At 37.9% G+C, this 19,225-nt stretch overlaps 3 protein-coding genes and 1 pseudogene across 3 annotated transcripts; 2 read left to right on the top strand and 2 right to left on the bottom strand.

Annotated features, from left to right (window-relative positions):
* The first annotated feature begins 1,692 nt into the window (after window positions 1-1,692).
* On the top strand, window positions 1,693-3,260 carry LOC128455450 (transcription factor HES-2-like). The gene is made up of 2 exons (XM_053439109.1): window positions 1,693-1,815; window positions 1,929-3,260. Exons 1-2 carry the CDS (start codon window positions 1,693-1,695, stop codon window positions 2,259-2,261), a joined length of 456 nt encoding a protein of 151 aa, XP_053295084.1. The 3' UTR covers window positions 2,262-3,260.
* Window positions 3,261-6,172: 2,912 nt separating this feature from the next.
* Window positions 6,173-6,924, top strand: LOC128457983 (transcription factor HES-2-like; annotated as a pseudogene).
* A 6,569-nt stretch (window positions 6,925-13,493) lies between these two features.
* On the bottom strand, window positions 13,494-14,361 carry LOC128424593 (transcription factor HES-2-like). The gene is made up of 2 exons (XM_053410850.1): window positions 14,239-14,361; window positions 13,494-14,125 (listed from the first exon to the last, which is right to left on the bottom strand). The coding sequence occupies exons 1-2, from the start codon at window positions 14,359-14,361 to the stop codon at window positions 13,793-13,795; spliced, it is 456 nt and encodes a 151-aa protein (XP_053266825.1). The 3' UTR covers window positions 13,494-13,792.
* A 3,808-nt stretch (window positions 14,362-18,169) lies between these two features.
* Window positions 18,170-19,225, bottom strand: LOC128424584 (transcription factor HES-2-like). Its single transcript, XM_053410837.1, has 2 exons — window positions 19,103-19,225; window positions 18,170-18,989 (listed from the first exon to the last, which is right to left on the bottom strand). The coding sequence occupies exons 1-2, from the start codon at window positions 19,223-19,225 to the stop codon at window positions 18,657-18,659; spliced, it is 456 nt and encodes a 151-aa protein (XP_053266812.1). The 3' UTR covers window positions 18,170-18,656.

Raw genomic sequence — 19,225 nt, 5'->3', positions numbered from 1 at the left:
TTAAATCTCTATCAAAATCATATTTCAGAAGTTTGTCCTCTAAAAACTTGTTATTTGTATTTATTCACTTTCAATAAAGCTCTGATATTATATTTAAAATATTTTAAATGTTTTATTTCTGTTTTGTTTTGACTCTTTTCTCATCTGTGACATTTTATATTTATTATTTAAACAACTTTTTAAATGTTTCCCATTGTTGCCATAAATTCTTCATTTTAACATCTAAAGCATCTTGTAACTAAGTTTGAAACGTGCATTATAAATAGAATTTAATATTTTTATCATAATACTTTCAGTATATTATTGACCAAACAGATAAATAAGAATCTTATGAAATTAAAACACAATAAAAATCTAACTTTTTCATTTTACAACATGAATGAAGTAGTTAATACAAGTTGAATCAGACACTTTGCTCATGCAGCGTGTCTCCCTGTGTAACAGTCTGTGGACAGGACACCACTGTCCACTCGCTGCCTGAGACACAAACCTCACACACTTCACTTGTGTTGAGGCTCGTGTGTGTTTCCTGCTGACGGACAGAGAGCGGGAAAACTGTGGAGCTCAGAGCTGAGTGGGAATGACGTCCACTCCAGCTGCAGCAGAGGAATCCTCCACAGGGGTTTGGCACACTTCATCAAACAAGCATCCCCCCAGGAACGCCCCCCCCCCCCCCACACACACACACACGCACACATTCACACACATACAGACACACATGTATTGAGCTGAAGGTTAAGTCAATCAGACGTGGTTATGACTGAAGTTTACATGATGACAATTAGAAGTTAAAACATTTGACGTTAAAGACACTTTGTTGAAACTTTACCAAAGTTTTGTTTTTCTGTTATTTCAGAGTTTACAAATGATCAGAATCAGCCAATGGGATCGTTTCCCTCCAGATGGCTCAGGCAGTGTGTCCATGACCACACACAGCAGCATCTGTCACACACGTCTCTTTGTTGTTCATTGACCACAGCTCAGGGAGTCGGTGTGGGAAAGTGAGCTGAGCTTGTAACTCACACACACAAACACATACACACACACACACACACATACACACACACGTATGCACATTCTCACACACACGCACACAACGAGGCACGTGTCATAAGACTGCTGCATCTGGACATCCCACTGTTTTATCAAATTCAAAAAAATAGACAATTTGAAGAATGTTGCATTTTGAAGAAATTCAATTTGTAAAACACTATAAACATGTTCTATAATATTAAATATGACCTTAAATGATCATTTAAAAATATAAGTATTTTTGACATTTTGCTCCGTAGAAGTTAAAGACTACATATAAACAATTTCTTCTTGTGTTAAATATATATATTTTCACTTTATGTGTAACTCATACAACACAACATGAAGGTTTTCTTCTTCACGTGTGCTGACGAGCGTGTGCTCAGTCAAAGTCATTGATCAGCATCAGGCAGCAGATCTGCTCTCTACAGGGTCACCACTTTCCCAGATCCACACAGAGCTCTGTGAGTCTCTCTCCATCACCCCCCCCCCCCCCCCCCTCCACCTGTTCCCCTGAGATCTAACTATTGTCCCTGAGGCATTAGCACCATTTATCACCATTGTCTCCCCAAGCTCTCTGATTGGCCGAGACTGTGGGAACCTGCAGCCAGCCCCTGACCCACACATTGATATGGAGATGTGGGACTATAAATAGGAGGGATGAAGGCAGCAGAGATCAGATTGTCTCTACACAGACCTCTACAGCACAGAGATCCACACATGGCTCCTACAATCACTGCAGCAATGACCAACTCTCAGGAGCATCTGACTCGGAGCCACAAGGTAAATTGAAGATTCAAGGAGACGTGCTCTTCTTCCACCAGAGCTTGTGTTTGTTCATGCTGACTCTTGACTCCAGAATGACTTGATGACTGACTTTGTTCTTGTCCCTGTAGCTCAGAAAGCCTCTGGTGGAGAAGTTACGCAGAGAGCGAATCAACAGCAGCATCGAGCTGCTCAAGTCTCTCCTGGGTCCAGAGTTCCTCAACCAGCAGCCAGACTCCAAGCTGGAGAAAGCAGACATCCTGGAGATGACCGTTTGCTTCATGACACAGCTGCTGCAGCAGAACCAGCAGCAGAGAAGACTGATGAAGCACGTCAACAAGCTGCAGTCTTCCTCTGAGGAGAAGCTGAGAGAGGCTGACTTCTCTCCTCTGAGCTCCACAGTCCACAGCAGCATCACCAAAGACAAGAGTCCAGTCAGCAGCGCCCCCTGGAGGCCGTGGTAGACTCCTACAGACTGGAGTTACCAGCAGACAAACTGGGACGAGCTCAGTGGTCAGAGACGACTGGAAGTGAATTCCATGACATGTAAGGACTTGTTCTTCTGTATGAACAGAAACATGTATTTGTGTGTTGGACGTTTCCTGAGGAAAAAAGCAACAACATCTTTCAAGTGAAGAAAGAAAACATCTTGTCATGCATGTTGCATGAATCACATCTGATTGCATCAGCAGTTATTATCACCCCTCACTGTGTCAGTGATGTATCATCATAAGGTTTGTTACCTGTTGGTTAACATTGATCTTTGCTGTGAAAACATCTAAATGTTCTTTTTGTGGACGTGTTTTCATCAGGACTTTAACTTTGAATTTCTCTGTTCAGTCAAAAATGATCTGTTTTAAGATCCAAACGTTTATTTCATTTTCTTTCTGAACGAGAACATCTTGTCATGCATGTTGCATGAATCACATCTGACTGCATCAGCAGTTATTATTGTACCTCACTATACTTCATGTATTTGTATTATATCATCATATGATAACATTGTTAACTATTGATCAGTATTGATCATTGTCTTGAGAAGATATTTGTCCTTTTTATGGACATGTTCTAATTGGACTTTACTTTAATCTGTGTGATTAGTCACAACTGATCTGTTGTAAGATCAATATTCTTTCTTTTGTGAAGGTTTTGTTTAATCACAGTTTCCTTGTGATACATTTGTTCTCCGTTGTGCGTCATGTGTTCCTAACATTGAATCAATAGTAACAATGTTTCCTGTTGAATAGTTTTGATCATGTTGATCATAATCTTCATTGTCCTGATTTGGATATTTTGTCGTATTTGAATCTCCATCACTTTGTGTGATTGTTGAAAACTGATCTGTTTAAAGATCAATATGTTTATTCTTTTACTGTAAAAGTTTAAACTTAATGTCACAGTTTCTTGTGACCATTTGATTTTACTTTTGAAAACTAATTGAAGTTCCTGATCAGTAAGAACAATGTGATTTGTTGAAAAGTCATTTGTGTTTTCACTGTTTTTACCTTTGTTGATTAACAACAAACTTCTTTTCCATGTGGAAAAATGCTGTGAAAGTCCAGTGAGCACTGTGTCCTCACATTGTGTCCACTGTTTGTCTTTTACAAAGACACTTGTTCCCTCACTCTCTCTGAGTTCACTGTGTCTTGTAGAAATACAAGTTGTTGTTGTGACGCATCGTCACCTCTAGTTGGCGCTGTCATACTCTCATTGTGACTTGTTGAATAAACAAACTGTCAGATGAAAATGATGTTTCCTCGTCATCTTGTTATATTACTCTTGTTTATGATGAAGAACATATTTCACCTCCATGAAAAAGGTCTTTACAGTGAATTTAAATCCTCACAGATCAGATCACATGTCGCCTGAGGAGAGACTGTGTCATTAATCTACAGTTTATTGAGACTTTAGTCAAACTCAGTGTTGTTGCATTAAGATGTTTGATGAGGTTCAGACTCTTTATCTGCACTGAGTGAAATCATCAAACCAAAGGAGAACATGTACATTTCAAATCAAACTTTTACTGCAGCATCATTCAGTGAAAACCGTGTTTTAATGTGAAAGGTTTGAATTGAGGCTTTGAAGAGGCCACACATTGTAACCTGACGTACAACAGGACACACTTGTATTGTTGTGTCAGTGAAAGCAGTGAAAGGACCGAGTGTGGGAAACCAGAGGAAACTCACTCACAGAGCCTGAGGGACAATAGATCCTGACCTTTGACCTCTGACCTCACATACACACATTAAAGAGACTCTGGATCTGAATATTAAACTGGTTTGAAACCAGTTTGAGTGTAAATGGGCAGAAAAAAAGTTTTACATGGACTAATTTTGTCAAGACAGATTTAAAATCAGCTGTTTATTTGCAGTTAAGTCTGAACAGAGCAGAGTTTGATGAACGGAGGAGCAGAGCTGAGAGGACAAGTCAAATTCATCATCAGAGCAGAAACTGGGTTGTTTAAAAAAATACATAAAACCATCAGAAACACAACATTAGAACCAAATACCAGACAAATGAAGAGACAAAAACACAAGACAACACAGGATCATTACGTCATGAGACAAACATGAGTCAAAGTCCAGTGAGAAGGAAAAAGTTCACTAGAGGCTTCATTTGTGAAAATTCATCTGTCAAACTCCTCCTATTTTAAATCTCTGTGAAAATCATATTTCAGAAGTTTGTCCTCTAAAAACTTGTTATTTGTATTTTTTTCACTTTCAATAAAGCTCTGATATTATATAAAATATTTGAATTGGTTTAATTTCTGTTTTGTTTTGACTCTTTTCTCATCTGTAACATTTTATTATTTTGTTCATGCTCTAATTCTGTGTGATTTTCAAACAACTTTTTTAATGTTTCCTGTTGTTGCCCTAAATTCTTAATTTTTAACATATAAAGCATCTTGTAACTGTTTGAAAGGTCCTTCATAAATAGAATTTATAATTTTTATCATTATACATTCAGCATATTAATGACCATACAGATAAATAATAATCTTATGAAATTAAAACAAAATAAAAATCGAACTTTTGCATTTTACAACATGAATGAAAGAGTTAATAAAAGTTGATGCAGACACTTTGCTCATGCAGCGTGTCTCCCTGTGTAACAGTCTGTGGACAGGACACCACTGTCCACTCGCTGCCTGAGACACAAACCTCACACACTTCACTTGTGTTGAGGCTCGTGTGTGTTTCCTGCTGACGGACAGAGAGCGGGAAAACTGTGGAGCTCAGAGCTGAGTGGGAATGACGTCCACTCCAGCTGCAGCAGAGGAATCCTCCACAGGGGTTTGGCACACTTCATCAAACAAGCATCCCCTCAGGAACGCCCCCCCCCCCTCCCCCCCCACACACACACACGCACACATTCACACACACACAGACACACATGTATGGAGCTGAAGGTTCAGTTCGCTCCATGATCAACAATCAGACGTGGTTATGACTGAAGTTTACATGATGACAATTAGAAGTAAAAACATGTGACGTTAAAGACACTTTGTTGAAACTTTACCAAAGTTTAGTTTTTTCTGTTATTTCAGAGTTTTCAAATGATCAGAATCAGCCAATGGGATTGTTTCCCTCCAGATGGCTCAGGCAGTGTGTCCATGACCACACACAGCAGCATCTGTCACACACGTCTCTTTGTTGTTCATTGACCACAGCTCAGGGAGTCGGTGTGGGAAAGTGAGCTGAGCTTGTAACTCACACACTCACACACACACACACACACACACACTTATGCACATTCTCACACACACGCACACAACGAGGCACGTGTCATAAGACTGCTGCATCTGGACATCCCACTGTTTTATCAAATTCCAAAAAATAGACATTTTGAAGAATGTTGCATTTTGAGGAAATAAAATCTTGTAAAACACTATAAACATGTTCTATAATATTAAATATGACATTAAATGATCATTTAAAAATATAAGTATTTTGGACATTTGGCTCCGTAGAAGTTAAAGACTACATATAAACAATTTCTTCTTGTGTTTAATATATATATTTTCACTTTATGTGTAACTCATACAACACAACATGAAGGTTTTCTTCTTCACGTGTGCTGACGAGCGTGTGCTCAGTCAAAGTCATTGATCAGCATCAGGCAGCAGATCTGCTCTCTACAGGGTCACCACTTTCCCAGATCCACACAGAGCTCTGTGAGTCTCTCTCCATCGACCCCCCCCCCCCCCCCCCCTCCTCCACCTGTTCCCCTGAGATCTAACTATTGTCCCTGAGGCATTAGCACCATTCAGCACCATTGTCTCCCCGAGCTCTCTGATTGGCCGAGACTGTGAGAAACTGCAGCCAGCCCCAGACCCACACATTGATATGGAGATGTGGGACTATAAATAGGAGGGATGAAGGCAGCAGAGATCAGATTGTCTCTACACAGACCTCTACAGCACAGAGATCCACACATGGCTCCTACAATCACTGCAGCAATGACCAACTCTCAGGAGCATCTGACTCGGAGCCACAAGGTAAATTGAAGATTCAAGGAGACGTGCTCTTCTTCCACCAGAGCTTGTGTTTGTTCATGCTGACTCTTGACTCCAGAATGACTTGATGACTGACTTTGTTCTTGTCCCTGCAGCTCAGAAAGCCTCTGGTGGAGAAGTTACGCAGAGAGCGAATCAACAGCAGCATCGAGCTGCTCAAGTCTCTCCTGGGTCCAGAGTTCCTCAACCAGCAGCCAGACTCCAAGCTGGAGAAAGCAGACATCCTGGAGATGACCGTTTGCTTCATGACACAGCTGCTGCAGCAGAACCAGCAGCAGAGAAGACTGATGAAGCACGTCAACAAGCTGCAGTCTTCCTCTGAGTAGAAGCTGAGAGAGGCTGACTTCTCTCCTCTGAGCTCCACAGTCCACAGCAGCATCACCAAAGACAAGAGTCCAGTCAGCAGCGCCCCCTGGAGGCCGTGGTAGACTCCTACAGACTGGAGTTACCAGCAGACAAACTGGGACGAGCTCAGTGGTCAGAGACGACTGGAAGTGAATTCCATGACATGTAAGGACTTGTTCTTCTGTATGAACAGAAACATGTATTTGTGTGTTGGACGTTTCCTGAGGAAAGAAGCAACAATATCTTTCAAGTGAAGAAAGAAAACATCTTGTTATGCATGTTGCATGAATCACATCTGATTGCATCAGCAATTATTATCACCCCTCACTGTGTCAGTGATGTATCATCATAAGGTTTGTAACCTGTTGGTTAACATTGATCTTTGCTGTGAAAACATCTAAATGTTCTTTTTGTGGACGTGTTTTCATCAGGATTTTAACTTTGAATTTCTCTGTTCAGTCAAAAATGATCTGTTTTAAGATCCAAACGTTTATTTCATTTTCTTTATGAACGAGAACATCTTGTCATGCATGTTGCATGAATCACATCTGACTGCATCAGCAGTTATTATTGTACCTCACTGTATCAGTGATTTATCATTACATTATAACATTTATTCATATTATACCTCACTGTATTTCATGGTTGAAGAGAAAACAGTGGAAACATTTTAATGTGTTTCATCAATATTGATCATTTTGATCAGAAACCTGAACTTTCTCTTTGTTTACATAGTTAATCATTGATTTTAATCTCTGTGATAGTTGTATTTGTTGTGTTGTGCATCAACAAATACTGAAACTGAATTCTATTGAATTTAAGGACTTGTTCTTCTGTATGAACAGAAGGACGTTTAAATACTAAATGTGTTCAAACTCTCCTTTGGAGAAAAATGTACTTTTCCTAAGGAAAAGGTAAATATGGAAACTTCATCTTTCACATTGAGAAAGAACATTATTAATTCATGTTTAATGAAAGTTTATATTTCTCTGCATTTGTATGAGATGACCTTGTACTAATTCTCTATCTTTGATCATTTTGATCAAACTGACCTAGTGTCATATTTGTTAATCACTTTGATTAGTTAATATTGATCTGTTTTAGGATCTATGTGCTTTTCTATCCTTTAATTCAAAAGGTTTGTGTTTAAATCTGCTGCTGTGGCAGTGAACTGTTTACTTTAATGAAAGTGACCTTTATACTCAACTGATCTGTTCTAGGGTCAGTTTGTTCCACCTCAGCTTTTATATAAAGCGTAAATGTTGATTTGAAATAATATTTTATATTAAGATGAATTTCAACTGTTTGTGTCTTTTGTAAAGACCCATGTTCCTCCACTCAGTTTGAGTGCAGCGTGACTTGGAGACGCTGCCAAGTTGTTGTTGTGATGCATCATCACATGTTTCTGCTCTGGATGAAAACTTCATCATTACGTTTTTCAATAAATCAAAACATAATCGAATCTACTGCATTCTGTTTTCTTGTGTTACTTTTACTTACATAACTTAAAGCAGATCTCCCACTTAATATGTTTCATCAATATTGATCATTTTGATCAGAAACGTTAAATCTCGTAATCTCTGTTATTTACCAAATTTGATCTATTGTAAGATCCAAATGATTATTTTCTTCTTAAAGAATTTTTTTAATGTCACTTTGTTACAATTTTCCAGTGACTGTTGTGTTTTTATTAGAAACACTGATGTGGACATATTGTCTGAATATTCTTTACTTCACTTTAATCTCTCTGATCTGTTGTAAGATCCAAACTTTTATCTCTTTGTCAAAAGATTTTGCTTCATATCAAAACAGAAGCTTCTTAAATACTTTATTGTGTTCATCAAATTTTCCATTTGAGAATTTTTTTTAATTTTCTGTGGAAAATATTGAAAAAAGAATCTTCAGAAAGAATCTTTGTGCTGGTGCATGAATCCAGTCAAACATGATTGACTGTTCACATGTGTATCACTGTAACATCACTTTGTGGCGTTAGTGAAGCAAACACTTCTACAACTTCACAGATGTATTTGTCCTCTATTTGGACACCTTTTACAGAATTGACTTAATTTTTTATGTCTAACATTTGATCAGTTTTCAGATCTCTTTGTGTTTTCATCCTTTTGTTTAAAAGGTTTGCTCTTCAAGGTGATACATCCCAGTGATTTTTGTTGTACAAAAATGTCCTGATTTACAGCCAGCATTGATAACTTTGTTATCTTTACTTGATCTGATCTGAGATCAGTTTTAAGGTAATTTAGAAAAGTATGGTGTAAAACTGGTTGATGATGAATCCTGTTTGTCTTTTGTGAAGACGGAAGTTCCTCTACTCATCTTGAGTGCAGTGTTTCTTGGAAATGTCACCAAGCTGTTGTTGTGATGCATCATCACATCTGTCTGCTCCGACTGGAAGCTTTTATAAAACGTATGACTGAGTTCAACAAATAAATCAATTTAACACAAACCCTTTTTGTCCTCAACTCATTTTTCTCATGTCAAGTTCTGCTGTTTTTTTTAATGTTCCTTTTATCATTTGTCATACATAACTAGCAGAGTATTGTGACATCACACTTTAATGATAAACATCAGTATCACATCTGGAGTTTATTTCATAGACACACAACTTATTTAGTCTTTACTCACATTGACTGATGAGGTGGAGGATTCCCTTCATTCCTCTGGTGAAGATAAATTATTCATAGTTTTGGTGCATTCCTCGGTTCCTGGTGCTGGAATGTGAAAACCTCAAACAGAACTGTGATGGTTAATGAGACTCACATCTATTGTTGGTCTGGTGAAAGCAGAGACTCCACAGATTGTGGGAAACCAGAGGAAACACTCTCACAAAGTCTGGAGGGACAATGGATGGAGACCTCTGCTCCCCAAGAGGTTAAAGAGCGAATGTGGAGGAATCAGAATGAAAACCTGACCAGAGTTTCAAAGTTCAGAAAATAGTGCAAATCTAACGAAGACATATTTTTCTAATCTACTGAATAACAAATTTAACAATTTTAATATAACATAGATTTATACATGAAATTCACAGCAGCTCTACTTGTTGTTTTTATATAAACTTAAACGTACTGACACTCAGAACTGCACTCAACACTTTTCACTCGACTTTAACTGACGTGCGGGATTGTGTTGTTTTGTTCAATTCACTTTCCAGCTGTGTATTCATTATTCATTTTGATTATATTCACCACTAAACACTACCTCATCCTGCTCTGCACAGCGGATGAACAGAAAAGTGACATTAAACTTTCTGAATCTTGAATCTGAAAGCAATAATATTGTCTTTTGCACACTACATATTTACACTCATAGTATATTATATTATCTATTGTATAGTCGAATACTTATATTTATACCTCTACTATATATCATATCATATTATATCATACTCTTTGTATATTCTTTGTATATAATATTTATACATGTATACATGTTATTATTATTATATTTACTATTATTATATATACTGTTGCTGCCATTATTACTATATACTGCTATTATACTGGTAGAATTGCTATCCTATATAAATATATATATTATGTTATATTATATACTATATATACTGTACTATTTGTATATACTGTCTAACAATAACATTACCATCATATCATCAGTACTATTACCATCATCTTGCCACTGCACCTTATCTACCTATTTATCTTGTGTTCCTGTTTTTTTTTATTCTTTCTACCTCAATATTTTTTATTTTATTCTATTGTATTGTATTTTATTGTATTCAAATATACTTGCTGCTATGACGACTTAATTTCCCTTCAGGGACGAATAAAGTAATCTATCTATCTATCTATCTATCTATCTATCTATCTATCATATATATGTATATTGTTTATATCATTTATATAATTTATGACAGGATATTGTCAGTGTCAATCTGAATACTGTGTTTGAGAAGCTCTCAATGTTTTTGTTTTGACTGCAGTTAATTTAGAAATAGATTAAAATAAAACAATAACCCATTTACAATCCTCGTCTATGGCAAATGTTTGAGTTTATTATATTACTTCTCCACTTTCATCGATCCCTTTCACATAGATAGAAACCAGAATCACATGTTTAAGCATGCCACCCTCATGATATGTATTTCTCGATTATTTCCCTCCCCTAGGGAATGATCACTGAAAGGATTGAATCCTGTGAGGTTGTGTCTGAACATGTCTCAGTGTGAACAGTGTGTGGTCAGAGTGTGGGAAAGCTGCAGTCCACTGAATCACAGTCCAGTCTGATTAGCATCTTTATCCACACCAGCAGTCGTCTATTGTCCTGAGGGATTTGGCACACTTCAGGAAACAGCTGCCGTTACCCCCCCCCCCTCCTCCCCCCTCCCCCCCACTCCAGATATACAAAGCTTTAATCTTAAACCAGTTGATGAATGATTAAGTAAAATATATATTTTTTCACTACAAGCTCAAAAATGCAGGTTCCAATGTAGTTCGAGCAGAGTTTGTGACTTTATGTATTTAAAAAAAAAAAGTCTTTTAAAAACCTGTCAGGGATCCAATGAGATTGTTTCCCTCCAGATGGCCGGTGGGCTGACTTCAGGTCAGTGTCTCCATCGCAGCACACGCCCACGTTCTGTCACTAAAGCTGTTTTCAAAGTGCTTTTGTCGTTCACTGACCACATCATTCAGACACTGAGTGTGGGAAACTGAGAGAGACTTTCTACTCACACCAGCAGACACAAGACGACACAGCTGCTGCATCTGGACACAACGACAACTTCCTCCCAGTTTAACAAAAACATCACAAACGCTGACTTTCTACATATGAACTCATCAATTTAATTTGTACCTCACTCCAGTTAACGCACTGATAGCATACGATAACATGAACTATATTTAAACTGATATTTAAAATTGTGGTATAATGCTTACATGTTATTAATAATGGACATAGTCATGATATTTTTCTGATCATGAAAAACAACTAAACGCCCATTAACTCAGGTTTGAGTTTATTCATTATTTAATTTATTCAGTCCTGGTTAACTTGTATATTTTGGTACTATTTGTATATTTCCTTACATTTATGTTGTCTGTTTACTGATTTATTACTTCACACTGATACTTGTTCTTCTTGTCGTCCCTTCTGCGATTATATTGTCTTTGCCCTAAAGTAGATTTTCCTTAATTCACTACATAAGTGTTGGTAAAACCTAATAACATTATAAATAGACACAAACAGTGATATGTGACAACACTAAAATATCTTAATGTCCATTTAAATCATATTTTGTCACAAAGAACATCAGTGTGTGTTCTCTTCTTGTAAAAGGTCACAGATTAACAGGTTAAGTCCCAGTCAAGTCACTTTTGCTAGAATAACCGTTACATCTGGTGAACAGTGTTTCACTACAACGAAAAAAATATATAGTGTATTTATGATTTAAAACTTATCAAGAACTTTTTGGGGCTGATGTCCCTTATAAATAATTTAGTGGCCTCAGGTCAGAGGTCAGGCTCTATGGCCCCTCAGGCTCTGTGAGGGAGTTTCCTCTGGTTTCCCACAGTCGGTCCTTTCACTGCTTTCACTGACACAACAATACAAGTGTGTCCTGTTACACATCATGTTACAGACAATGTGTCTCCTCTTTGAAGATGGCTGACTTAAAATATCTTAAATTAAAACACCTGAAACGCACTAATATCATAAACTAATGGTCCAGGAGAAGTGTCTTTAAAGTTATTGTGTTATCATTAAATTAAATTTCTTGATTTATTCCATATAGACAGAGTGATGTAACATTTATGGACCTAATTTTATTGGAAAACAATCTCAACTAAAACTCAATTGTATTAATTATTATTTGTATTTGTTTGTAATTAAATGCAGGAGCAATGGTGCAGATCTATATCAATGAGGATTATAATTGAAAATTCATCATAATAAACAGGGTCACTTCAAAACACAATGACAAGAGAAAAATGTTTCATCTGACAGTTTGTTTATTCAACAAGTCACAATGAGAGTATGACAGCGCCAACTAGAGGTGACGATGCGTCACAACAACAACTTGTAGAAGTCTACAAGACACAGTGAACTCAGAGAGAGTGAGGGAACAAGTGTCTTTATAAAAGACAAACAGTGGACACAATGTGAGGACACAGTGCTCACTGGACTTTCACAGCATTTTTCAACATGGAAAAGAAGTTTTCACAATTATAAACATTATGCTTAATAATCAAACTTGTGATATTAAATTTTTACTTTTACTGTAAAAGAAATAAACATTTTGATCTTAACAGATCAGTTTTTAACATCACAACAAGTGATGGAGCTTCAATTATGACAAAATATCCAAAAGAGGATAATTAAGATATTTGATCAATTTGATCATTATATTTTTCCATAGTTGGAAAATATTACAGTTGTGTTGTATTTTAACAATACATGACACACAATGGAAAACAAAAGTATCACTAGAAAATTGTGATATTAAGTAAACTCTTTGCAAAAGAGAAACATTTTTGGATTTTAAAACAGATCCGTTCTGAGTCATGTCCATAAAAAGGGACATATAAATAATTGTTAATGACAACAATCAATACTGATCAATAGTTAACAAATGTTATCATATAATGATAAAACTCTAATACACAAAGAACAATGACGTAAAATAATAACTGCTGATGCAGTCAGATGTGATTCATGCAACATGCATGACAAGATGTTCTCGTTCATAAAGAAAATGAAATAAACGTTTGGATCTTAAAACAGATCATTTTTAACTGAACAGAGAAATTCAAAGTTAAAATCCTGATAAAAACACGTCCACAAAAAGAACATTAAGATGTTTTCACAGCAAAGATCAATGTTAATCAACAGGTAACAAACCTTATGATGATACATCACTGACACAGTGAGGGGTGATAATAATTGCTGATGCAATCAGATGTGATTCATGCAACATGCATGACAAGATGTTTTCTTTCTTCACTTGAAAGATATTGTTGCTTCTTTCCTCAGGAAACGTCCAACACACAAATACATGTTTCTGTTCATACAGAAGAACAAGTCCTTAGATTTCATGGAATTCACTTCCAGTCGTCTCTGACCACTGAGCTCGTCCCAGTTTGTCTGCTGGTAACTCCAGTCTGTAGGAGTCTACCACGGCCTCCAGGGGGCGCTGCTGACTGGACTCTTGTCTTTGGTGATGCTGCTGTGGACTGTGGAGCTCAGAGGAGAGAAGTCAGCCTCTCTCAGCTTCTCCTCAGAGGAAGACTGCAGCTTGTTGACATGCTTCATCAGTCTTCTCTGCTGCTGGTTCTGCTGCAGCAGCTGTGTCATGAAGCAAACGGTCATCTCCAGGATGTCTGCTTTCTCCAGCTTGGAGTCTGGCTGCTGGTTGAGGAACTCTGGACCCAGGAGAGACTTGAGCAGCTCGATGCTGCTGTTGATTCGCTCTCTGCGTAACTTCTCCACCAGAGGCTTTCTGAGCTGCAGGGACAAGAACAAAGTCAGTCATCAAGTCATTCTGGAGTCAAGAGTCAGCATGAACAAACACAAGCTCTGGTGGAAGAAGAGCACGTCTCCTTGAATCTTCAATTTACCTTGTGGCTCCGAGTCAGATGCTCCTGAGAGTTGGTCATTGCTGCAGTGATTGTAGGAGCCATGTGTGGATCTCTGTGCTGTAGAGGTCTGTGTAGAGACAATCTGATCTCTGCTGCCTTCATCCCTCCTATTTATAGTCCCACATCTCCATATCAATGTGTGGGTCTGGGGCTGGCTGCAGGTTCCCACAGTGTCAGCCAATCAGAGAGCTCGGGGAGACAATAATGCTGAATGGTGCTAATGCCTCAGGGACAATAGTTGGATTTCAGGGGAACAGGTGGAGGACTGGGGGGGAGGGGGGGGGGGTGATGGAGAGAGACTCACAGAGCTCTGTGTGGATCTGGGAAAGTGGTGACCCTGTAGAGAGCAGATCTGCTGCCTGATGCTGATCAATGACTTCTACTGAGCACACGCTCGTCAGCACACGTGTCAAACCAGAGACTCTTCATCAGTAGAGGAAGATGAAGGTGAAGTTTAACACAAACTCTAAACTCTGTCCAAGTTTACAATTCCTGTATAAACTTTAATACATGAATAACCTTTATACATTTTTTTCATTTTATGGAAGAAGAAAACATATTTCATCCCTTCCCTGGTGTCCAGATAATAACTGTTTCCATTATAAAGGACATCGCAACATATTGTCACAATTATCAATATCAATCAAAAGATAACAAATTTAATCATTTATTTATTTAACTACCAGTACTTTAACTGCAGTGATTCATGAAACCAATCAATTTATAATATTTTTTATTTGAGACCAAAATGTGTCTTGTTGTTTTTTGTCGATTAGTTAAAAAGTTGTGTCCAGATGCAGCAGCTGTGTCGTCTTGTGTCTGCTGGTGTGAGTAGAAAGTCTCTCTCAGTTTCCCACACTCAGTGTTTGAATGATGTGGTCAGTGAACGACAAAAGCACTTTGAAAGCAGCTTTAGTGACAGAGCGTGGGCGTGTGCTGCGATGGAGACACTGACCTGAAGTCAGCCCACCGGCCATCTGGAGGGAAACAACCTCATTGGATCAGAGGGAATCCTCAAACTCTGATAGTTTCCAAAATTATAACGTAAAAAAAATACAACAAATCTAAGCAGTTAATTCGTAACTGCTTCAATCTTAACTGTAAACAAGTCAAATATATGTATTTGAAACATATCCTTTGTACTGATGAATGTTTTCAAAGTGTAAAGGGTGGATGACAGCTGTTTCCTGACGTGTGCCAAATCCCTCCGGACAATAGGCGACTGCTGGTCTGGTTGAAGATGCTAATCAGGCTGAAGTGGGACAGAGTTGTCCGGTGCTTTCCCACATTCTGTTACATTCAGTGTGTTCATCTGTCACCTGAAACCAGGAGAGAGGTTTTTTGGGCTCAAGCAGAAACTAATATTTTCAAATTATTCTTTATTATAAGAGCCGGGGGTTGTATTCAGCATAGTGTACACTTGTGTAAGTGTGTACTTTCTCTTACATGTGTGCATGTGTACATTTACACCGAAGGATCCGCTGCTTTTTAAAACAATTCTCAAGACTCCATATTGGGAGATTGTATTCAGAACAAACTTGAGCTATAGTTTAATTTAACATTTTATTTAAGTGTCCATTTTGTTTATTTTAAACCAGAATCAGTAACATATTCTTAAAACATGTCTTAATTTTTATTTAATTTTTTATTAATCCTCCATTACACAACTTTCATTACCTGTTGTCAGTATTATTATTTATTTGTTGTAATGTTTTATTCCCTGATCTGATTTGCTTCTGTCCTGAAATGGTTTAATCCTGTTTCAACCTTCTAATTCACTTATAACTGAGTTTAGAGAAGTGACCTGTAATTAAACTTAATTATAAAAAACACGTGTCTCCACCCAATGAACTTGCGATACGTTTTGAAACGTTAATAAAATTATTTTTGTTTTTAAAAAGAGATTTTAAATTAATGACTGCTATTTGAAACAATAGGCGGGTTTTCCGGTTTAATAGCAACAATTCACTTTAACCTCTGTCTCCTCAGGTCAGAGGTCATCACTCACTGTCCCACTGGGACCCTGTGAGTGACTTCCCTCTGGTTTCCCACACTCTCTCCTTTCATGCATTTAACCAAAGGGATCAATACAAAGTGTGTGTCACAGTTTCCCATCACAAACCAGCTCCGATGTCCGGCCCCTTACAGGAGAGACATTTTCCCTCTCTTTCTCTAACAACAGAAAATGTAATCATAAAGTCAACACAACTTTCCAAAAAGTTTCCCAAATAAACTTGACTCAGCTGAAGTTTTTGGTCATTGAAACATAGTCAGAGACAAAGTGGGAATGTCTCCATGTGGTCTGATGACTCATGAGGTCCCACTCAGTCAGTGGTTCTCAAATGGGGTCTGTAGCAAACTGCCAGGGGTTCGAGAAAAGTTTCCAGATTCATCCATTAAAATCATCATGATATATGTATATTCTGTGTTGACATGGTGAAAATAGTTTAAATGCATTTCTAATATCTTTCAAACTCATTTCTAATGTGTTGGTCCTTCATAAAGTAGAAGTATACAAATTAGGCTCATGACAACATTTTCCAAGGGATGTAAACGAGGGGGTCCCCAGAATATGTTCTATCTTGTAGGAGGGTCCATGGTGAAGAGAAAAGGTTGAGAGCCTCAACACTAATGGACAGGGTGTAGATGTCAGATGATCAAACACACTGAAAAATGATATTAATCTAAATGACAAATATGTTTGTTTGCATTGTGGAGAAGGAATAATGTCCAAGGTTTGACGACTGATGTTTGTTCATCATCCATTCATCTGATTTCTGTTGCTGAAGGAAAGCAAGGGGGCTGATGCCAATCCTGTCTCACATTGGACAAGAGAAGGGGCCACTGTACCACTATACCACCGTGCCACCCTTCTTAAACCAGGGTTTGATGACACATGACCTCTACCGTGACAGAAATGCCACAAAAATCTCTCTGGGAATCTGTTCCTCATCACTGTGACATAGTTATGTAAGTATAAGTAACACAAGAAAACAGAATGCAGTAGATTTGATTATGTTTTGATTTATTGAAAAACGTAATGATGAAGTTTTCATCCAGAGCAGAAACATGTGATGATGCATCACAACAACAACTTGGCAGCGTCTCCAAGTCACGCTGCACTCAAACTGAGTGGAGGAACATGGGTCTTTACAAAAGACACAAACAGTTGACGTTCATCTTAATATAAAATATTATTTCAAATCAACATTTACGCTTTATATAAAAGCAGAGGTGGAACAAACTGACCCTAGAACAGATCAGTTGAGTATAACGGTCACTTTCATTAAAGTAAACAGTTCACTGCCACAGCAGCAGATTTACACACAAACCTTTTGAATTAAAGGATAGAAAAGCATATAGATCCTATAACAGATCAATATTAACAAATCAAAGTGATTAACAAATATGACACTAGGTCAGTTTGATCAAAATGATCAAAGATAGAGAATTAGTACAAGGTCATCTCATACAAATGCAGAGAAATATAAACTTTCATTAAACATGAATTAATAATGTTCTTACTCAATGTGAAAGATGAAGTTTCCATATTTACCTTTTCCTTAGGAAAAGTACATTTTTCTCCAAAGGAGAGTTTGAACACATTTAGTATTTAAACGTGCTTCTGTTCATACAGAAGAACAAGTCCTTAAATTCAATAGAATTCAGTTTCAGTATTTCTTGATGCACAACACAACAAATACAACTAATCACAGAGATTAAAATCAATGATTAACTATGTAAACAAAGAGAAAGTTAAGGTGTTTGATCAAAATGATCAATATTAATGAAACATTAATGAAATATTATAATGTTTCCACTGTTTTCTCTTCAACATTGAAGTACAGTGAGGTATAATATCAATAAATGTTATCATGTAATGATAAATCACTGATACAGTGAGGTACAATAATAACTGCTGATGCAGTCAGATGTGATTCATGCAACATGCATGACAAGATGTTCTTGTTCATAAAGAAAATGAAATAAACGTTTGGATCTTAAAACAGATCATTTTTGACTGAACAGAGAAATTCAAAGTTAAAATCCTGATGAAAACACGTCCACAAAAAGGACATTGAGATGTTTTCACAGCAAAGATCAATGTTAACCAACAGGTAACAAACCTTATGATGATACATCACTGACACAGTGAGGGGTGATAATAATTGCTGATGCAATCAGATGTGATTCATGCAACATGCATGACAAGATGTTTTCTTTCTTCACTTGAAAGATATTGTTGCTTCTTTCCTCAGGAAACGTCCAACACACAAATACATGTTTCTGTTCATACAGAAGAACAAGTCCTTACATGTCATGGAATTCACTTCCAGTCGTCTCTGACCACTGAGCTCGTCCCAGTTTGTCTGCTGGTAACTCCAGTCTGTAGGAGTCTACCACGGCCTCCAGGGGGCGCTGCTGACTGGACTCTTGTCCTTGGTGATGCTGCTGTGGACTGTGGAGCTCAGAGGAGAGAAGTCAGCCTCTCTCAGCTTCTCCTCAGAGGAAGACTGCAGCTTGTTGACGTGCTTCATCAGTCTTCTCTGCTGCTGGTTCTGCTGCAGCAGCTGTGTCATGAAGCAAACGGTCATCTCCAGGATGTCTGCTTTCTCCAGCTTGGAGTCTGGCTGCTGGTTGAGGAACTCTGGACCCAGGAGAGACTTGAGCAGCTCGATGCTGCTGTTGATTCGCTCTCTGCGTAACTTCTCCACCAGAGGCTTTCTGAGCTGCAGGGACAAGAACAAAGTCAGTCATCAAGTCATTCTGGAGTCAAGAGTCAGCATGAACAAACACAAGCTCTGGTGGAAGAAGAGCACGTCTCCTTGAATCTTCAATTTACCTTGTGGCTCCGAGTCAGATGCTCTTGAGAGTTGGTCATTGCTGCAGTGATTGTAGGAGCCATGTGTGGATCTCTGTGCTGTAGAGGTCTGTGTAGAGACAATCTGATCTCTGCTGCCTTCAT

This window comes from Pleuronectes platessa, chromosome 2 (assembly GCF_947347685.1).
Source record: "Pleuronectes platessa chromosome 2, fPlePla1.1, whole genome shotgun sequence".
In the NCBI taxonomy this organism is placed as follows: Eukaryota; Metazoa; Chordata; class Actinopteri; order Pleuronectiformes; family Pleuronectidae; genus Pleuronectes; species Pleuronectes platessa.
The sequence above is the reverse complement of the archived record's forward strand: the minus strand, read 5'-3'. Positions and strand labels throughout refer to the sequence as shown.

What these genes read in the sequence shown, in the direction of transcription:
- LOC128455450 (XM_053439109.1), top strand. Translation starts at nt 1,693, where the DNA reads ATGAAGGCAGCAGAGATCAGATTGTCTCTACACAGACCTCTACAGCAC. An exon ending in ATCTGACTCGGAGCCACAAG is followed by an intron (nt 1,816 to 1,928) that starts GTAAATTGAAGA and finishes TTGTCCCTGTAG; the next exon opens with CTCAGAAAGCCTCTGGTGGA.
- LOC128424593 (XM_053410850.1), bottom strand. Translation starts at nt 14,361, where the DNA reads ATGAAGGCAGCAGAGATCAGATTGTCTCTACACAGACCTCTACAGCAC. An exon ending in ATCTGACTCGGAGCCACAAG is followed by an intron (nt 14,126 to 14,238) that starts GTAAATTGAAGA and finishes TTGTCCCTGCAG; the next exon opens with CTCAGAAAGCCTCTGGTGGA.
- LOC128424584 (XM_053410837.1), bottom strand. Translation starts at nt 19,225, where the DNA reads ATGAAGGCAGCAGAGATCAGATTGTCTCTACACAGACCTCTACAGCAC. An exon ending in ATCTGACTCGGAGCCACAAG is followed by an intron (nt 18,990 to 19,102) that starts GTAAATTGAAGA and finishes TTGTCCCTGCAG; the next exon opens with CTCAGAAAGCCTCTGGTGGA.